General features: G+C 46.7%; 1 protein-coding gene across 1 annotated transcript in view; it reads left to right on the top strand.

Moving 5' to 3' along the window:
- The window catches only part of LOC123766092 (double-stranded RNA-binding protein Staufen), a 343924-nt gene that overhangs the window by 10147 nt on the left and 317715 nt on the right, over window positions 1-16062 (top strand). Inside the window, exon 2 of the mRNA XM_069321293.1 lies at window positions 2768-2877. Within this exon, the coding sequence (XP_069177394.1) occupies window positions 2769-2877 (109 nt within the window). The 5' untranslated portion in view covers window position 2768. The remainder of the gene's footprint in view (window positions 1-2767; window positions 2878-16062) is intronic.

Below are 16062 nucleotides of genomic sequence, written 5' to 3' on the forward strand. Positions count from 1 at the left end.
GCAGTGTTGTTTATATACCTGTCTTTATTTAGGTACATTTTTGTACGACTGAGACCGTTCGCACACCAGTGACTGTCCTTTTTTCAACCCTTCCTGTCCCCCTCATGTTCATGTCCAACCCATGCTAGTGTCATTCTGGGGACCCACCTTTTTCCATGTTGTGTGGTGTGGGGGTTGTGGGTTGGTTCTGTACTCACCTGGTAAGGCTCCTGGCTGTGCTTGCAGGGTTTGTGCTCTGGCTCTTGGGTCCTGCCTATCTGGTAGAACTTGCAGGATAGTACCAGTGGAGTGCAGTGGTGCTATAGGCACAATTGGGGAACACTGTATAACCATCAGAGGTCTGCGGTTGTTACATGACCTACTTGTGAGCATAAGCCTTATTGCTGGTAAGTCCGTGGACTTCCGGGGCACATTAGCCTGTTTTCGGATAGATGTTCCGGCCCATCCTGGTTGTGGGGGTATGTGGGCCTGCGGGCCGCTCCAAGCAGCTGCCTGGTGGGCCACCCTCTGGCCGGTCTAGCCTGGCCTCGGGCCGGGCTTGGGGTGTAAATGAGCTCCCAGTACCCCATCCGGCAGGTATCGAGCGGGGTTTCTCCGCCGTCGGTCGCTTGGTGTGCAGGCTTCTGGGCCTGCTGGGTTTTGTCGTGTCTCTGTTGGCCCTGTCTGGGGTCTGCCTGCTCCGTTCTCTGCCTTTGCAGAAGGGAGTTGCTCTTTACATGTTGCATGTTGTGGTGGTGCCTGTTGATGCTACTGCACGTGTGCATTGGTACCATGTTTCGCAGTGGTGTGTCCTTGTTCCTGTGTCCGGATGTGGTGTGGCACTTTGCTGCTGTTTTGTGCCCGGGGTTTGCGTATGGGGGTTTGCTTGTTGTTTTTCGTGGTCTTCGGGTACCTGTTTTGGCCCTCTCATGTGCGTGGGTTTTTTTCTGTCCCTGCCTGATTGTCCACCCCTGGTTGTTTTCCTGGGGTTTTTGTGCTTCTGCTCTTTCTTCCTGTCTCCTCTGCAGCAGGGGTGTTCTGCGTGTGTTCCTGGGCTTCTTGGGCGTTTTTCAGCCTGTGTCCTGTGGTGTGCTTCTTTGTCTTGGTCTATTGCAGTTTGTTCGTACCCCTTGGTTCGGGTACTGTTCTGGCGGCAATCCTTCCGCCTTCTTTGGTTTCCTGGCTTGCCCTGCCGGTTGGTTTTTTGGGGTCTTGCGATGTCTCGCGTCGGACCCGTTGTTTCTGAACTCCTGGCGGGCTTGCTTGCTTTGGGGAGTTTTTTTTTTTTCTGTTCGGCAGACGTTCCATCTCCTTGTGCCGCCTGGGTTTCGGTGGTTGCGCCAGAGATCTTCCTGCGGCTCCGACTTTTCCTGGGCTCGGAGGGGCCTTGTCGGGGCTGCTTATGTTCTGCCTCGCGGTCTCGCCTCCGGTTAGTGGCCGGGTGGCTTCGTGGTAGGTGTCCCACCTGCGTGCTACTCTTGGCGGCAGTATGGGGTATTTTGGCGGTCCTTCCTTTTCCTGTCCCTTCTTAGGTGGTTACTCTTGTTAGCTTGGTTTACTCTCGGCTTGGTTTTCTGGTGGGGGTTGGGGGCCGTCGTCTTGCCACATACTGTCGCCTCTTTTCGTGTGGCGCTGGCGGAGCCGCTTCGGCTCGCTTTCGGTCTTGGTGTTGCTTCTGCACCGTTAGTAAGCTGCCTCATGCGTCATTTCACCTCCAGCCTGTTCGTGCGCCGCTTGCACCATACTGGTCTTTGGTCAGCGTGCTCTGTCTTCTCCTCGGTTGGTAGTGCCCTTTCGGTTCCGGTGTGTTTTTTCGTCGGCTCTCTTTCTTTTTGGCATTTGCCTCTGGGGTTTGGGTCACTGCGTTTTCTTGCTCCTTCGGTTTTAGCGTTTTGGTTGTTCGGTGGCAGCAGTCTCCATCTTTTCTGGCGTGGGGTGGGGCTGCTGCGTTCTGGAGGGGTCCAGGGTTTGTTGGTGCTTCGTTGGTCGGGCCGGGGGTGTATCATGTTTTGTGTTCAGTGGCGGCCCTCCGCTGTTGTTTGCGTGCCACGGCGTCTGGGTCCAGAGACGGTGTTGCGTTGATACGGTTCTCCTCTTCCCGGTTCGCGGGTGATGGTGTCCCGGGTTGTCAGCCGTGTTCTTGCGGCTAAGCTGCCTGTATTCCCTCATGCCCGTGGTGTTCGTGGCTTCGCTGCTGTCGCTGCCATCTGGGCGACGTGTCCTTGTGGTCTTTCGGGCATGGAATTTTGGTGTTCGTTCGGGGGCCTTGCTGCTCGTTGTTCTCGTGTTTTTCCCGGGACTTTTCGGAGCTGTGGCGCCTTGGGTTGGCGTTTGCTGCTGGTTGTCTCGCTTCCGTGGGGGGTGCGTGGTGTCCGCCTCCCGGTTCCGTCCGTTTGACCTTCCTCTGTGGGTAGTTAGCTCCGGGGAGCCGACGGGGCTCCCCCCAGAAAACCATGTTTTCTGGGGGAAAAACCAGAAAGAATGTTTCATTACATTCAACGCTGTTTTTTTTTATTTTTGTTGTTGTTGCGCATGTGGGTGTTGACCCTTAGCAGCCCAAGGGTTAAATTAAGTAAGAAGGCAGTTGATACAAAAACCATCAGTAGTTTCAAAGTGTCATATGTCAGTACTGAGATGATGGCACCACAAGTGTATTGTTCTCCCTGTAACTATGGTACTGTACACATATGCACATCCATACTTAAACACACTAAAACTTGACAAAATTTATGGGGGTGTGTAATCCTTTTCATCTTAATGAAATGTACAATATTTTTTCTGTTTTCAGAATGGCTCAAGTCCCAATGCGCATGGCTCAGCCTAGCCTGGTGCCTCCCCACCAACAGCGACCCCCCATGATGGTCTCCATGACACAACCACCACCTGTATCCATGCAAGGTTAGATTTTCTTCTCCCTACATTCTGCTCTTAAGGCTTGTCATGATCTTGCTATATGCTCATTTTACTGTGCATGATATACAGTATCTTAGTCATAATTGAAAGTTCATTTGTTTGATCTTTACAGCCATGCTGCTTTTTTCTGTATTTTCTGAATGTTTCCTTTAATATATACTTTATTCTTCTCCAACAATATTTGAGAGGAGCCTCAGTAGCTAGCCTAGCTAAGAACTGGTTTGGCCATGCCTTAACCACCGCACTGTGCAGAACGCCTTGAGGCGGTAGAGCGAGGGTGTGCAGAGCGCCTTCGGGGCGATTGTAGGTACAGGTATAGCATAGGATTCAAAACTGGTGTGAGGTGACTTCGGTATGAAATGGATGCCTGAGGCTGCCAGTGATGGTCTGCCATTTAAAAAAAAAATCCCGGCATGCTCCATGCCCTGAGGGTACCTCAGTTTCAAAGTAGCAACCACATCTGATGCATCATCTATGAGCTCCCGGTCCACGGTCAGCTGCGGTATTGCAAAACGACTCTCACAGGACGAAATATGGGACATGTTGTTTGATGATTATTAACAATTTAGACTACAGTCCAGATAAAGACCTAACACAGGCATCTGATACGAGTGATGGGGACAATGAGGTGGACGATGTCGAGAATGTGTACAGTACACGCACCTCGCCCGGCCTCCCTGGGTCAACACCACTGGAGTTACCATCATCATCTGTGTCATCAGACATGAGTCTACTGAGTGATAATATAGATGATGAGTCATTTTCTGGGTTCAGCAACATACAGTATCCACTCAATTTAACGGCCTCTTTTATACCGATCTTCCGGTATTAACGACCGGTTTGGGAGACCGGTAACTGGAGCCTGCTATACCGGTCTGCGGTCGATATTACTGACATTCGGTATTGGGTTTGTTGTGGCATCAGCGTCCCCTCACATGGCGACCAGGCCACCGACCTGGATCGTCCAGTCATATATTACATCTTAATTTTCTTTTAAAATGATTCACTTTAATGAAGAAAATTGTAAATTATTGTTAATAAAATATTTTGAAACAGTTTTTATTAAGCAAAAGTCTTTGTTTTCTTATTAAATACCTTTTATAGTATAGGCACTAGGTATTTTTTTTCCCATGGACCTAGAATGTACTCCGCCGGGCCATGTGTTCCCAGTGTTTACTGTGAACTCGCGCGGCTAGCTTCAATTGTGAAGGATATTACTGTACTGTAATTGTGATCTTCTTTTTAATTTACAAAATGCCAAAAGTTACCCAAAGGAAGCGCCTGACGGTTGCACAGAAGCTGGAGTTAATTAAGAAACTTGATAAAGGATATTCTCATGCATGAGCAGCAGCAGAGTTTAACATCGGGAAAAGTACAGTAAGTGACATCAAGAAACAGAAGGATACTCTATTAAAATATGCCTGAAAATAAGTGTACATACAGTATGTACCCTGTATACAATATAAACAATATAAAACAAGCGCTGCAGAGGATGACGTAATCTTCACAGCTTCGTAATCTTCAGCTTCATTAAAAGTAAGTCAATTTACCAATTTTATTATAGTATTACAAGATATTGTTTTTTTCAACATAAGCTACATATTAGTCTCTGCAAATGTATATTCTATCGTCAGCAGAGAATAGGTGTGCTCAAAATATTTCGTCTTGGCTAGCTCTCAGTGACAAGGCTCGATCGCCATTGTTATGGCATGGCCGCCACAGCCTGTGTTGTAACATTAAAAATACATTACCTGCACTGTTCAGGGTAAATCAAAACACATCTCTAAAATATTATTGAGAAAATATTAACTTGCTGATTGATACATGAAATATTTTGCAATACAAAGGAATGAATCAATTTTTTCCCACCCATCTGGGCTTGATCAGACCGTGTTCACACATCATCCATGCAGCAGCCAACAACTGGCTTAATCGTCGGTGTGGCACTAAATTGGAATGCAATTACACAATGAACTTTATTTAATTTTAGTTATACAGTATAAAATATATCCTACCTGAATGTTACTTGAAAAATTACCCGACCCGACTTAACTTTGGAAATAACGGAGCTCCGGAAATAAGGACCAGGGTACAGCCCCATATAGGCCGTTAAATTGAGTGGATACTTGTAGGCTCAAATACAAGCAGTGTTGATGAACCGAGTGCAAGCAGCTATGGTGTCACTAGGCAGGGTTTTGTTGCCCAGCACCTCGCTCAGGCAAGCGCCAGTGTGTCACATTTCCTGAGGACAATGACAGTGCACCCTTGACGTCAGGTGTTCGGGGTAGGCCTATACTACGCAGAACAGCCTCACCTCCTGGCATACCCATGCGCAGCTCTAGCACAAGACAACGGTGCTGATGGTGCTCGTGCTGGTGTTGGCTGTGGTGTTGGGGCTCAGACCAAAAAAACGGGTGTACTTGTGTGGCAGGATTGTGAGAATTTTGTCATACAAATTCCAGCATTTGATGATACTGATGTTAGTGTGACACCCCTATTCCCCTATACAGTATTGGTGATATGGCTTAAATTTATTATTTTATGGCATATTTCGATCAGCCATTCATGGACCATCTCTTTGCAGAGATGAACCGGATCACTCAGGAACTCATTGACTCGAATTTTACTGCCTCTCGAATGACACTTTGGAAAGACACGACTATTGAGGAAATTTATGTGTTTGTAACGTTGTACATGATGGCAAGGCATGCAGATAAACACGTGATCCAGGATTATTGGAACAAAGACAACCTTGTTCCAACCCCCGTGTTCAACAGGTACATGTCATATGATAGGTTCCTGCTGCTTCTCATGTGCCTGCACTTTGAGAACAATGCTGTTTTCAAGGAACGAAAACACGCTGGACCCGATATTCACGAACAATGATGAGCTAATCTGAGACATTAATGTCTCAGACACGACGTACTCGGACCACAAGCTCATTGAAGTACAAACTAATATTAATAACAGTAGTAGGCCCAAGAGAAACAACAAGCGAGAAGGGTTATTCAATAAATTAAATTTTAATAATAAAAGGATTGACTGGGAGAAAATAAACAGGGAACTTACAAACATTCAATGGGAAAATGTAATAAGTAATAAAAATACTACACAAGGAATAGAAAAACTGACTTCTGACGCATATGAAGTCTGTCTGAAACATGTTCCTTTGAGGAAAGCCAGAAAGAGGTCCAATTTAGAAAAAGAATGCAGACGACACAAAAGAAGGAAAAAATTGACGGAATGCTTAAGGAGACACGACTTAACATACAAAGAAGGAATAATTTAAACAGGGAAGATTGATGAAATCGAACAGAGACTGAAGCATTCACATCAGATTGAAGAAAGGCAACTACAACAGAAAGCAATTCAAGAAATAAAGAAAAACCCAAAATATTTCTTCACATACTCGAAATCAAAAGCAAAAATCACTGCAAGTATTGGACATATTCGTACTAGTGAAGGTTCAGACACTGAGGATGACAAAGAAATATGTGAAATCCAAAAAAAGTATTATGAGGACATGTTTAGCACTGATAAACAGCATGAAAGTATAAGATCCGGACAACTTCTTTATGCGTGATATCCAAACCCCTTGTAAATATAACTGATATCAACACGAGTGTGACACACTTTGAAAGAGAAATTGACAATATGCCCATGCACTCGGCACTGGGTTCAGACTCATGGAATTTAATATTTATAAAGAAATGCAAAGTGCCAGTAGCACAGGCACTCAGTATAGTGTGGAGGAAGAGCTTGGGCACGGGGGAGATACCAGATGCGCTTAAAGCAGCAGACATAGCCCCTCTACACAAGGAAGGGAGCAAAGCATTGGCAAAGAATTATAGACCAGTTGCACTAACGTCCCACATAATAAAAGTATTTGAGAGTGATCAGGAGTCAGGTCACTAGTTTCATGGAAACCAATTACCTCCACAATCCAGGCCAACATGGATTTAGAGTGGGATGATTCGTGCCTCTCGCAACTACTTGATCACAATGACAAAATCACTGAGGCATTAGAAGAAAAACAGAATGCAAATGTGGTATACACGGATTTTGCAAAGGCATTCGATAAATGTGACCATGGAGTGATAGCACATAAAATGAGATCAATGGGAATAACTGTTAAAGTAGGATGCTGGATACTCGGGTTTATGTCGAACAGAACTCGGAGAGTAACAGTCAACCATATAAAATCGAGTCCAAGTGCAGTTAAAAGCTCTGTACACCATGGTACAATCCTTGCATCACTGCTTTTCCATATTCTCATATCAGATATAGACTCAAATACAAGGCACAGCTTCGTATCATCTTTTGCAGATGAAACAAAAATCAGTATGAAAATTACCTCTGCTGAAGTAAAAAAATCTACAAGCAGATATTAATAAAGTCTTTGATTGGGCAGCAGAAAATAACATGATGTTTAACAGCGATAAATTCCAGGTACAGTACTGTACTTGGATACGGTAAAAATTAGGACCTTAACCCTCAAACCGCGCATATCATATATAAATGATATCGGTGACAAAACTGAAACCGCGCACATCATTTATATATGATTTCGTGTCTAGCGCTATAATTTAAACTCCCCGCCTGGGATAGGGGCAGCTATAGTACAGCCACGACCGATAGTTGCCAGATGCCACCTAGAAAAAAAATCCAGGCCAACATTCTTGGGTGTTACAGCGTCAGTATTGAGCAAGCCACCAAGGCTGGCACACGCAGCACGAGCTCACAGCATCGCTGTTCAGCTTGTGACCACAGCATCGCCTACAAATACCATAATATATATGATACTGCTATTATTTAGCAGTGATAGTATTACTGAAGCCCCCTGACTGTGATAAAAATTGACCAGGATTCTGATAATAGCAGGATTGTGGTGATATTTAGCGCTGTGCTCCATGGAGGGAGGCGTAAGGCTGTGCGAGGGAGGGTTGTGGCGTCGTCTTCTGACTGTGTGTGGCCACCATTTATTGACTGCACTCACCATACCAGCTTAGTGGTTCGATATGGTGAACACAAATGTAGATACTTATATATAACGTGTGTATAGAGTGTGATAACAGCGAGAGGAGTAGGTTGGGAGCCGCCATTTTGGTGAGGGAGGAGCGTGGTCTGCACGTCTTGGCATGGTGTTTACTGATGGCCACTATGATCTTTGGGCACCATACCAGCTTATTTGTTCAGGTATGGCGAATAAAACAGGTAGATACTTATATATAATATGTGTATATAGCGTAATAACACCACAAACAATATTGTTGAAGGACAAATATTAGTGCGTCTGGCCTTTAGGGCGGCCGCCGATCAGCTGACTGTGTGAGTAGCTACGTCTTTGTGGCCTTTACTCACCATACAAGCTTAGATGTACAGTTATGGTGAACAAAACATGTAAATACGTATATATAACGTCTGTGTATAGTGAATAAATACAGAAAGAGTATTGTGGGAGGTGAGTGAGGTGGTGTTGAGGGAGGGAGTGGCAGTGAGTGGCTCGCTGGTGTTTGGCGGTCACTCCTCGTTGCTTTTTGACTCACAAGACCAACTTAGTAGTTCGTTATGGTGTACAAAACATGCAAATACTTATATATAACCTGTGTATATAGTGTAACAACAGCAAAACTATTTGTTTATTGTTTTATGAACATAATAATTGAATCACTAATATGCACACCATAATTTTGAGTACAGCGATGGTTCACATATTTTATAATATAAATATACCACAATTCACTGTATGGAATAATATTACTGCAAAAAAACTAAGAAAAAATCAATCAGAGACATTGAAATAATTAGGTAATAATATATTTGTGGCAACTGCCGTCTGACAGCTCGGGCGGAGTAGACCTCATCTGGCGATGGCTCTGCCAACGCCCCTTTTTTGCCACACTTCCCTACCCTATTGCGGCTAAAATATGCCACCTACGATTTTTTTGTTATTTTTTCCGTGATCAGGGAACAAAAATGAACACTTCTATAAGACGAAAGAATTTTTTGGAATTTTATTTTTGTTGCGCCTGTGGGTGTGAATTCCATTTGGGCCCCTAGCGGTTTGAGGGTTAAACATAATACTGGGTACAAAACACAATCAAATCTGCCAATAGTAGGAAAGCAACATGTAAAGGATTTGGGAATAATGATGTCTGACAACCTAACGTTTAGGGAGCATAACCAAGCAAATATTGCATCGGCCAGAAAAAATGATAGGATGGATTGAGAACTTTCAAATCCAGGGATCCCATCCCAATGGTTCTTCTCTTTAAATCACTTGTGTTGTCCCGTCTTGAGTACTGCTCAGTACTCGCTTCCCCTTCAGAGCAGGAGAGATTGCAGAAATAGAGGGAGTACAGAGAACTTATATGGCATACATAGATGCGATTAAGCACCTAAATTATTGGGATTGTCTCGAAGCCCTCCAAATATACCAGGGGTGTCATAGGCACAATGGAAAAAAATGCAGAATAGAACCAGTGAAGAGCAGGGGTGCCATAGGCACAATCAGAGAACACTGTATGAACACCAGACGTCCACGGGTGTTCAACATCTTCCCAGCGACTATAAGAAATATTGCCGGGACAACCGTGGACATCTTCAAGAGGAAACTAAATAGTTTTCTCCAAGGAGTGCTGGACCAACCGGGCTGTGGTGGATATGTGGGCCTGTGGGCCGCTCCGAGCAACAGTCTGGTGGACCAAACTCTCACAAGTCAAGCCTGGCCTCGAGCTGGGCTTGGGGAGTAGAACTCCCAGAACCCCATCAAGCAGGTAAGCAGGTACCAATGCTAATGAAGAGAAACACGACAGACTGTGGAAAGTGCGGAAGATATTTAGTGAATTAAGAGGAAAGTTCCTTGACTATTTTATACCACCACAGAATGTAGTTCTCTTCAAGGGAACGACAGGCATTCAAGCAGTACACACCATCAAAGCAGCACAGGTTAGGAGTAAAGTTCTTCGTGCTATGTGAGTGCAAAACTGGTATGGTTGGTCATGGATATGATATTGTTCTGTTTTCGGGTACAAATGTTGACATATCAGGTCAAGAGCCACACAGGTTTTCAGGGAGTATTGTGAAAACACTCATGGAACCATTGCTGAACAAGGGGCATGACCGCTGGAACATTATCTAACACAGTGCACATTTACAAACCCAATAAGATTTCAACTTAGATTCAACTGAACAGTTGTTGTTAAACACATGGGACAAAATCTTACTGAAGCTACCATACGAGTCATAAATACTTACACTCCACCTAAGTAAAACAGTAACAAGCAACACTTAGTGGGCCAGCCAGAGGCTTAGGGCCCGTGCAGGAATTTCCCTGCAAAAAAAAAAAAAAAAAAAAAAAAAAAAAAAAAAAAAAAAAAAAAAAAAAAAAAAACTACCAGCCCCTTGTTGAAAAGATTTCTCCTTGACCACAACACTGGCATATGTGGCATTGTCAAGGCCCACAGGAGGGAAATGCCAGTGTTTGGTATTGGTATTGGAGTGTGTAAATGCCAGCTGCGAAAATGTGATAAACTATTATCCATGCGGTGGATTTACAGATGCGAGGTGAATTTGTTGACAACTATTCACACCAGTGCCATGTTGGACAGTGGCAAAGTGAATTTTGCGACAATGTTGCCAGTGTATAAACCTGATTGTGTCATTGACTAAAATGTAAATATGCGGTGAGTAGATAAATGTGACATGATGGTTGGTGCCATCGAGTCCGTGCAAAAATCTGTGAAGTTGACAAAAAAATGTTTTTTTTAACCTTGTTAATGTTACAGTGCTGGACTGTTTCAACACATCTCTCCTGAAATCTAGCAAGAGACCACTAATCTGTACATTCAGTGTTACTGTAGTAACACAACTACTGGTGAAGTATGGGAGGGAGGGAGGGCTGTGTTGTGACATGTGGGGTACCAGCAACAATGCCTCGTGCAGTTCCTGACAGACTCGGGAGTAAGGAATGTATGGCTATACACAAGCTTGGTTATATGCCAAGCACAGGCACATGTGTAAAGGGTATATGTTCCTGCGTTGTTTGCAAGCACACTTAACGTAGGGAACGGAAGCGATGATCCATTTGCACTTGGTGAGTTGAGTGCAAAGTTTCCTTGTGCCCTGTTGACTGCTTCAGTGATTATCACACACCCACGCAGTTCTAAATGTGTCGATAGTGTTGTATATAGTCTGATAGTGTATAGTGTGTAAGTTGTAAGTATAAAGAATTGAACATGTAGTATAGAAAATATGAACAATGTGGACACATTTGTGATACATGTAACTCAGGTTCTTTGAACAGTACGGATGTTCTACTGCCTGAATATTACAATCCTGTTCAATATACATAGGATTAGCCAGAAAAAATAAAAGAAAGGCATTTGTAATTGTGCTGAAAAAATGAACATAAAAATATTTGTGGCAACTCGTACTTGTTGAATCTGGCACGCGACTGCCTCTGGGAGTCTATGCCATGGGCGACCACCAAGCCGTGACGTCACACACCATTTTCTGGACCTCACTGCTACCAAAGTAAGTACAGGGTACATTTGTGTTACGGACCCGGATCCAGCGTCCGAGCCTGGAGCAGTGACGACCACGCCATCTGTGGGTCAGCTCCCGAAACCCCCTCCAAATGGACGACGACACCTGGTGAGGACGAGGTGTACTGGCCACAAGGGCCAGTTTCCAGTCCTGTTCAGCTCACAACACAGCCGCTGCTGACCTCTGGTGAGGTGGTGCTCAGACGACAACGCCATCTATGGAGTGGATACGTCGGGCGTTTGTGTCTGAGCCTGTAAGTGAGGTGCTTTTGTGTGTACCTGTTACTGATGACGTGTCTGCTTACAGAGTCGACCTGGGACTGCTGTAAGGGAAGTTGAGTCAGTCTACCCAAGGCAGCCGTCTCGACACCAAGTGCTTTGCTGCAGCAGCTGTGAGTCGCCTCCTGGATTAACACTGTGGTGTTACCCTGCCAGTGAAGTGGCAGCTGGAGGATTGTCGTACCCGGGACTGACTGGTGGAGACGCTTAACCACTGGGGTATTGTGGACAGGAGAGTGATCTGTGGTATCACACGAGGCTCCTGACTAGGGCGCTACCCTAGTATCGCTCGTGGAGTGGCCTGACCAGCGTTGCTGATCCGGAACCTGCCAGCAGTCTGCTGGACTTGTGGTTGACGGCCTCCACGGCGGTGCCCCCAGTGGAACTGTGTTTTGGCTGGCCTGTGACCGGGGTAGACTCAGCTTTTCGAAGGATTCGTCGTGAGGCCACGAGAGCACCGAGAAGATCCAGGGTCTTCAGGAGAAGACTACTTTGTTAATAATAGTGTTAATACCCCTCCCCCTGTGTAACCTTTTATATATTATTTAATGGTGGCGGTTATTATATTATATTAAGTTTTGACTTTATTTCCCTTCCCCTTTTAATTTACTTGCGTTGTGGATCACATCCCTTGAAAGCCACTACTGGCTTGGGGCCGGATACCCTTCCTCGAACGACATCAGAGTACGAACCCAGTTGCGACCCGAGAGGGCCGTAACAATTTGTGCAATATTTTTAACAGAGTATATGTGATCAGGGTAGGTATTTATCACTTTTGGAAGGAAAAATCATTTTTTGCAAAGAATTTATTTTCAGCACACAGCGGGAATGTCATATTTTAAGGCCGCATGGTGGTTAAGAAGCTACACCAGGCTATGTATACGTGTTTGGGTGACAAGATTAAAAAAAAAAATTTAGTGATTTCTTTGTTTACATAATCTTGGCTACAACAGTTGGTTATTGGAAATGTAATGTAATGTGATACCTGAGATGAGGCCCAGAGCAGAGAGCTTGAGCAAAGCCAAGCGGTAGAGAGCTCAGATGCAGGGTGTTAGCATAGAACTCAAATGCGGGGTGAGTGTGTGTAGCTCAAATGCAGGGTGTGTGTGGAGCTTGTGAACAGCCAGACTCTGGCAGTGTGCTCTGTTGTGCCTAGACTCGTTGAGTGTTATATAGTTGCTGCTGAATAGCAATGGTGTTGAAGATCTGTGGTATCTCTTGTCACTCACTGAACAACTATTGGAGTTAGACTGCTGATGCTCCATCATTTGATGGCTTATATTGCACTCTTTTTTTTTTCCTAACTTGCCAAGTTGACCAACATTTTGTAGGTTAGCTCTCAGCTGGTCTGATTGATCCTGTACCCATGGGAAGAGATATTAATTGTAATTACAGGAGCAACTCGACTTACGATTGCCCTAATGAAATTTTCGAGTTATGACCCCAGTTTCGTCGAAAAATGCGACTCGACTTGTGACCTTTGCCTTGATTAGCAACTTTGTTGATACCGACAGCCACTTGGTTTGCGAACTTAAGTTATCCGAAAGTTCCAGTTTCCCCATTGGGGTTGGGGTTTTCACGCTAGACGAACTAAGTTCGGGAAGTGAGGAAGCGGTCTGCCAAGCCTCACGCTGGCCGGGCAGCCTGGGGTGGTGGGTGGGGGGATAGCCTAGTTTGCCTACTAACCATGTCGGACATATCTGCACAATCAAGGAACATCCATGCACCATGTCGGCTCCAAATGCACACATTGTGTCAGTAAAAGCATCAGTCAAGCATTCACAGTTGTGGTAGCAACCAGTCACAGTTTGTAAATACTTGTCTGATGTTTCCGGAACGGCACGTTATGTACTCTCACAAACCCATTGTACTTTCTTGGTATATCAGTCAGTCAGTCAGGGCAGTCTCACTCATCTTGTTTCATCACAGAAATTGTATATAAGACGATTTCAACACATTAGCTAGCTATTCACGCTTCAGCCTTTACATTAACTCTGGCTGGTGTTTGGTTTATATGGTTCACTTGTGTGGTCCATCATTTGATGGCTTATATTGCACTCTTTTTTTTTTTCCTAACTTGCCAAGTTGACCAACATTTTGTAGGTTAGCTCTCAGCTGGTCTGATTGATCCTGTACCCATGGGAAGAGATATTAATTGTAATGACAGGAGCAACTCGACTTACGATTGCCCTAATGAATTTTTTGAGTTATGACCCCAGTTTCGTCGAAAAACGCGACTCGACTTGCAACCTTTGCCTCGATTAGCGACTTTGTTGATACCGGCAGCCACTTGGATACCGATATACCTCCCCGGGAGGGGGAAGGGAGAGCCCCAGACCCCCGCGCCTGCAATCCCTGCCCCAGTTCCTCGGCTGATGGGATAGTGCATGGTCATGTGGCTCCAGCTCCGGTCTTGTCTCAGTGCTGTGACTTGTTTGTAGTGCTGCTCTTACGGTGGTCGTGTGAGCTGGGAGTAGTATTCTCAGGTACTCGGGCTGCATGTGCTTAGGGTCACCTTCCCTGAGTGCCCTGTAAGTACCACCCTTGGGGCTTGGGGTTGCCTTCCACAAGTCACCTTGGGTCTACCTCTGTTGGCTTTTCGCTGCTTGACGTTTGGCCGCCCCGAGTGTTTGGGGGTTTTCCTCCCTTGTTTACCTTTGGGTAAGTGGTAGTTATAGCACTGGTAGGGCGCAGGGTACTGCATAGCTAGTTTTCACCTATAACAGCGGCCGGCTCTGTTCCCTCTGGGTACGTTGTCCACTTGTGTGGTTTTTCTTTTATATTTGTTTTTGCCTGGTAGGGGGGTCTGCCTTGTGTTTCCTCCCCCCCCCCCCTTATATTAGGGTTGTTTGTGTGGTGGCACCCCCTGCTTCGCCCTCACGGGTGGACATATCCCGTGGGTTCAGCTTTAGCAGTTTGCTTGGTAGTTTGGGGTGCCGGTTAGCAGTGCCCTGCCTGGGATAACTCTTCGCAGACCCAGTCTAGGTGCCCTGGGAAACCCCACGGGGGCTCTCGGGTCCGATAGTGGCGACCCTTGCGTCCCCTCTCGCTTTGTGCGAGTTGAGGGTTGCTCTGTCCCTTTGTCTCAGGGTGACGATCCTTGTTTTTGCCTCCGTCATGCTGCCTGTTGGGTCGGTGACACATTCGACCCTTGAGTCCTGCGAGCTTTGTTGCTTGTTCGTGACTCCATTCACCCAGTCTGCTGATGAATTCCCGTGGGTGCAGGCAGCTCGCGTGTTGCAGGGTAGGTTGTTGCGATGCGCTCGGGTTTGTCGCCTCCCCAGACACCCCGAGGCTGCCCCGCCTTGTGTAGGGACCCAGACTTGGGGGTTTTGGTTGCTTCGGCCTTGGTTCCTTCCACGCCCCTTTGTTTTTCCCCTTCGGTGGTACATTTTGTTGCCCCCCCCCCTCCTGCTTCCGGTCCCTACGCGCCTGCAGGCTTCCGGGTCTGGGCGAGGTTAGTAGTTCTGAGACTTGGGCAGTTTCGGGGGTTGCCCCATCCGGGGTAGCTGCGGAGGCATTCGAGTCTGTTCCTCCGGCCGATGCTCCGGGGTCTGACCAGTGGGCCCCTTCTCTTCCAGCTCTCTCGGCTGCCCCGGCTTTTTCTTGTGAGGCGGGGCTTTGGAGGTCGACTTGGCCCTGGGGCCTGGTGTAGAGGCTCCTGGGGTTGGGGAGGAGTGGCCTTGGGAGCTTTGGGCTCCATTGCGCCCCGCCTGGATTTCCGTCCTTCTGAGTGGGGCTTACTGTTGCAAGGAGTGGGGTTTTCTTTTCCCCCTCTGCGTACGATTTGGGCTTGGGTTCTGCTCCTCCCCGGGTTCGGTTCCGTGTCCCTGTGGTTTCTTCGGTTCTGTCTACCGGAGGTTTTCGGCTACCCGCATCTCTTCGCCTGCGGTGCGGTTGGCCTTTGAGGCTTACCTCCTGCGTGTCCCGGAGTTTGCCTCCATGCTGATTCCTTCTGTTCTGGTCTGGGATGCCGGATTGGGCTCCTTGTAGCCGGTTGGGCTCCTTGTAGCCGGTTGGGCTCCTTGTAGCCGGTTGGGCTCCTTGTAGCCGGTTGGGCTCCTTGTAGCCGGTTGGGCTCCTTGTAGCCGGTTGGGCTCCTTGTAGCCGTTTGGGCTCCTTGTAGCCGTTTGGGCTCCTTGTAGCCGTTTGGGCTCCTTGTAGCCGTTTGGGCTCCTTGTCGCCGTTTGTGCTCCTTGTCGCCGTTTGGGCTCCTTGTCGCCGTTAGGGCTCCTTTGTCGCCCTTTGGGCTCCTGGTCGCCGTTTGGGCTCCTTGTAGCCGTTTGGGCTCCTTGTAGCCGTTTGGGCTCCTTGTAGCCGTTTGGGGGCTCCTTGTAGCCGTTTG

The sequence above is a fragment of the Procambarus clarkii genome, chromosome 9 (genome assembly GCF_040958095.1).
Source record: "Procambarus clarkii isolate CNS0578487 chromosome 9, FALCON_Pclarkii_2.0, whole genome shotgun sequence".
In the NCBI taxonomy this organism is placed as follows: domain Eukaryota; kingdom Metazoa; phylum Arthropoda; class Malacostraca; order Decapoda; family Cambaridae; genus Procambarus; species Procambarus clarkii.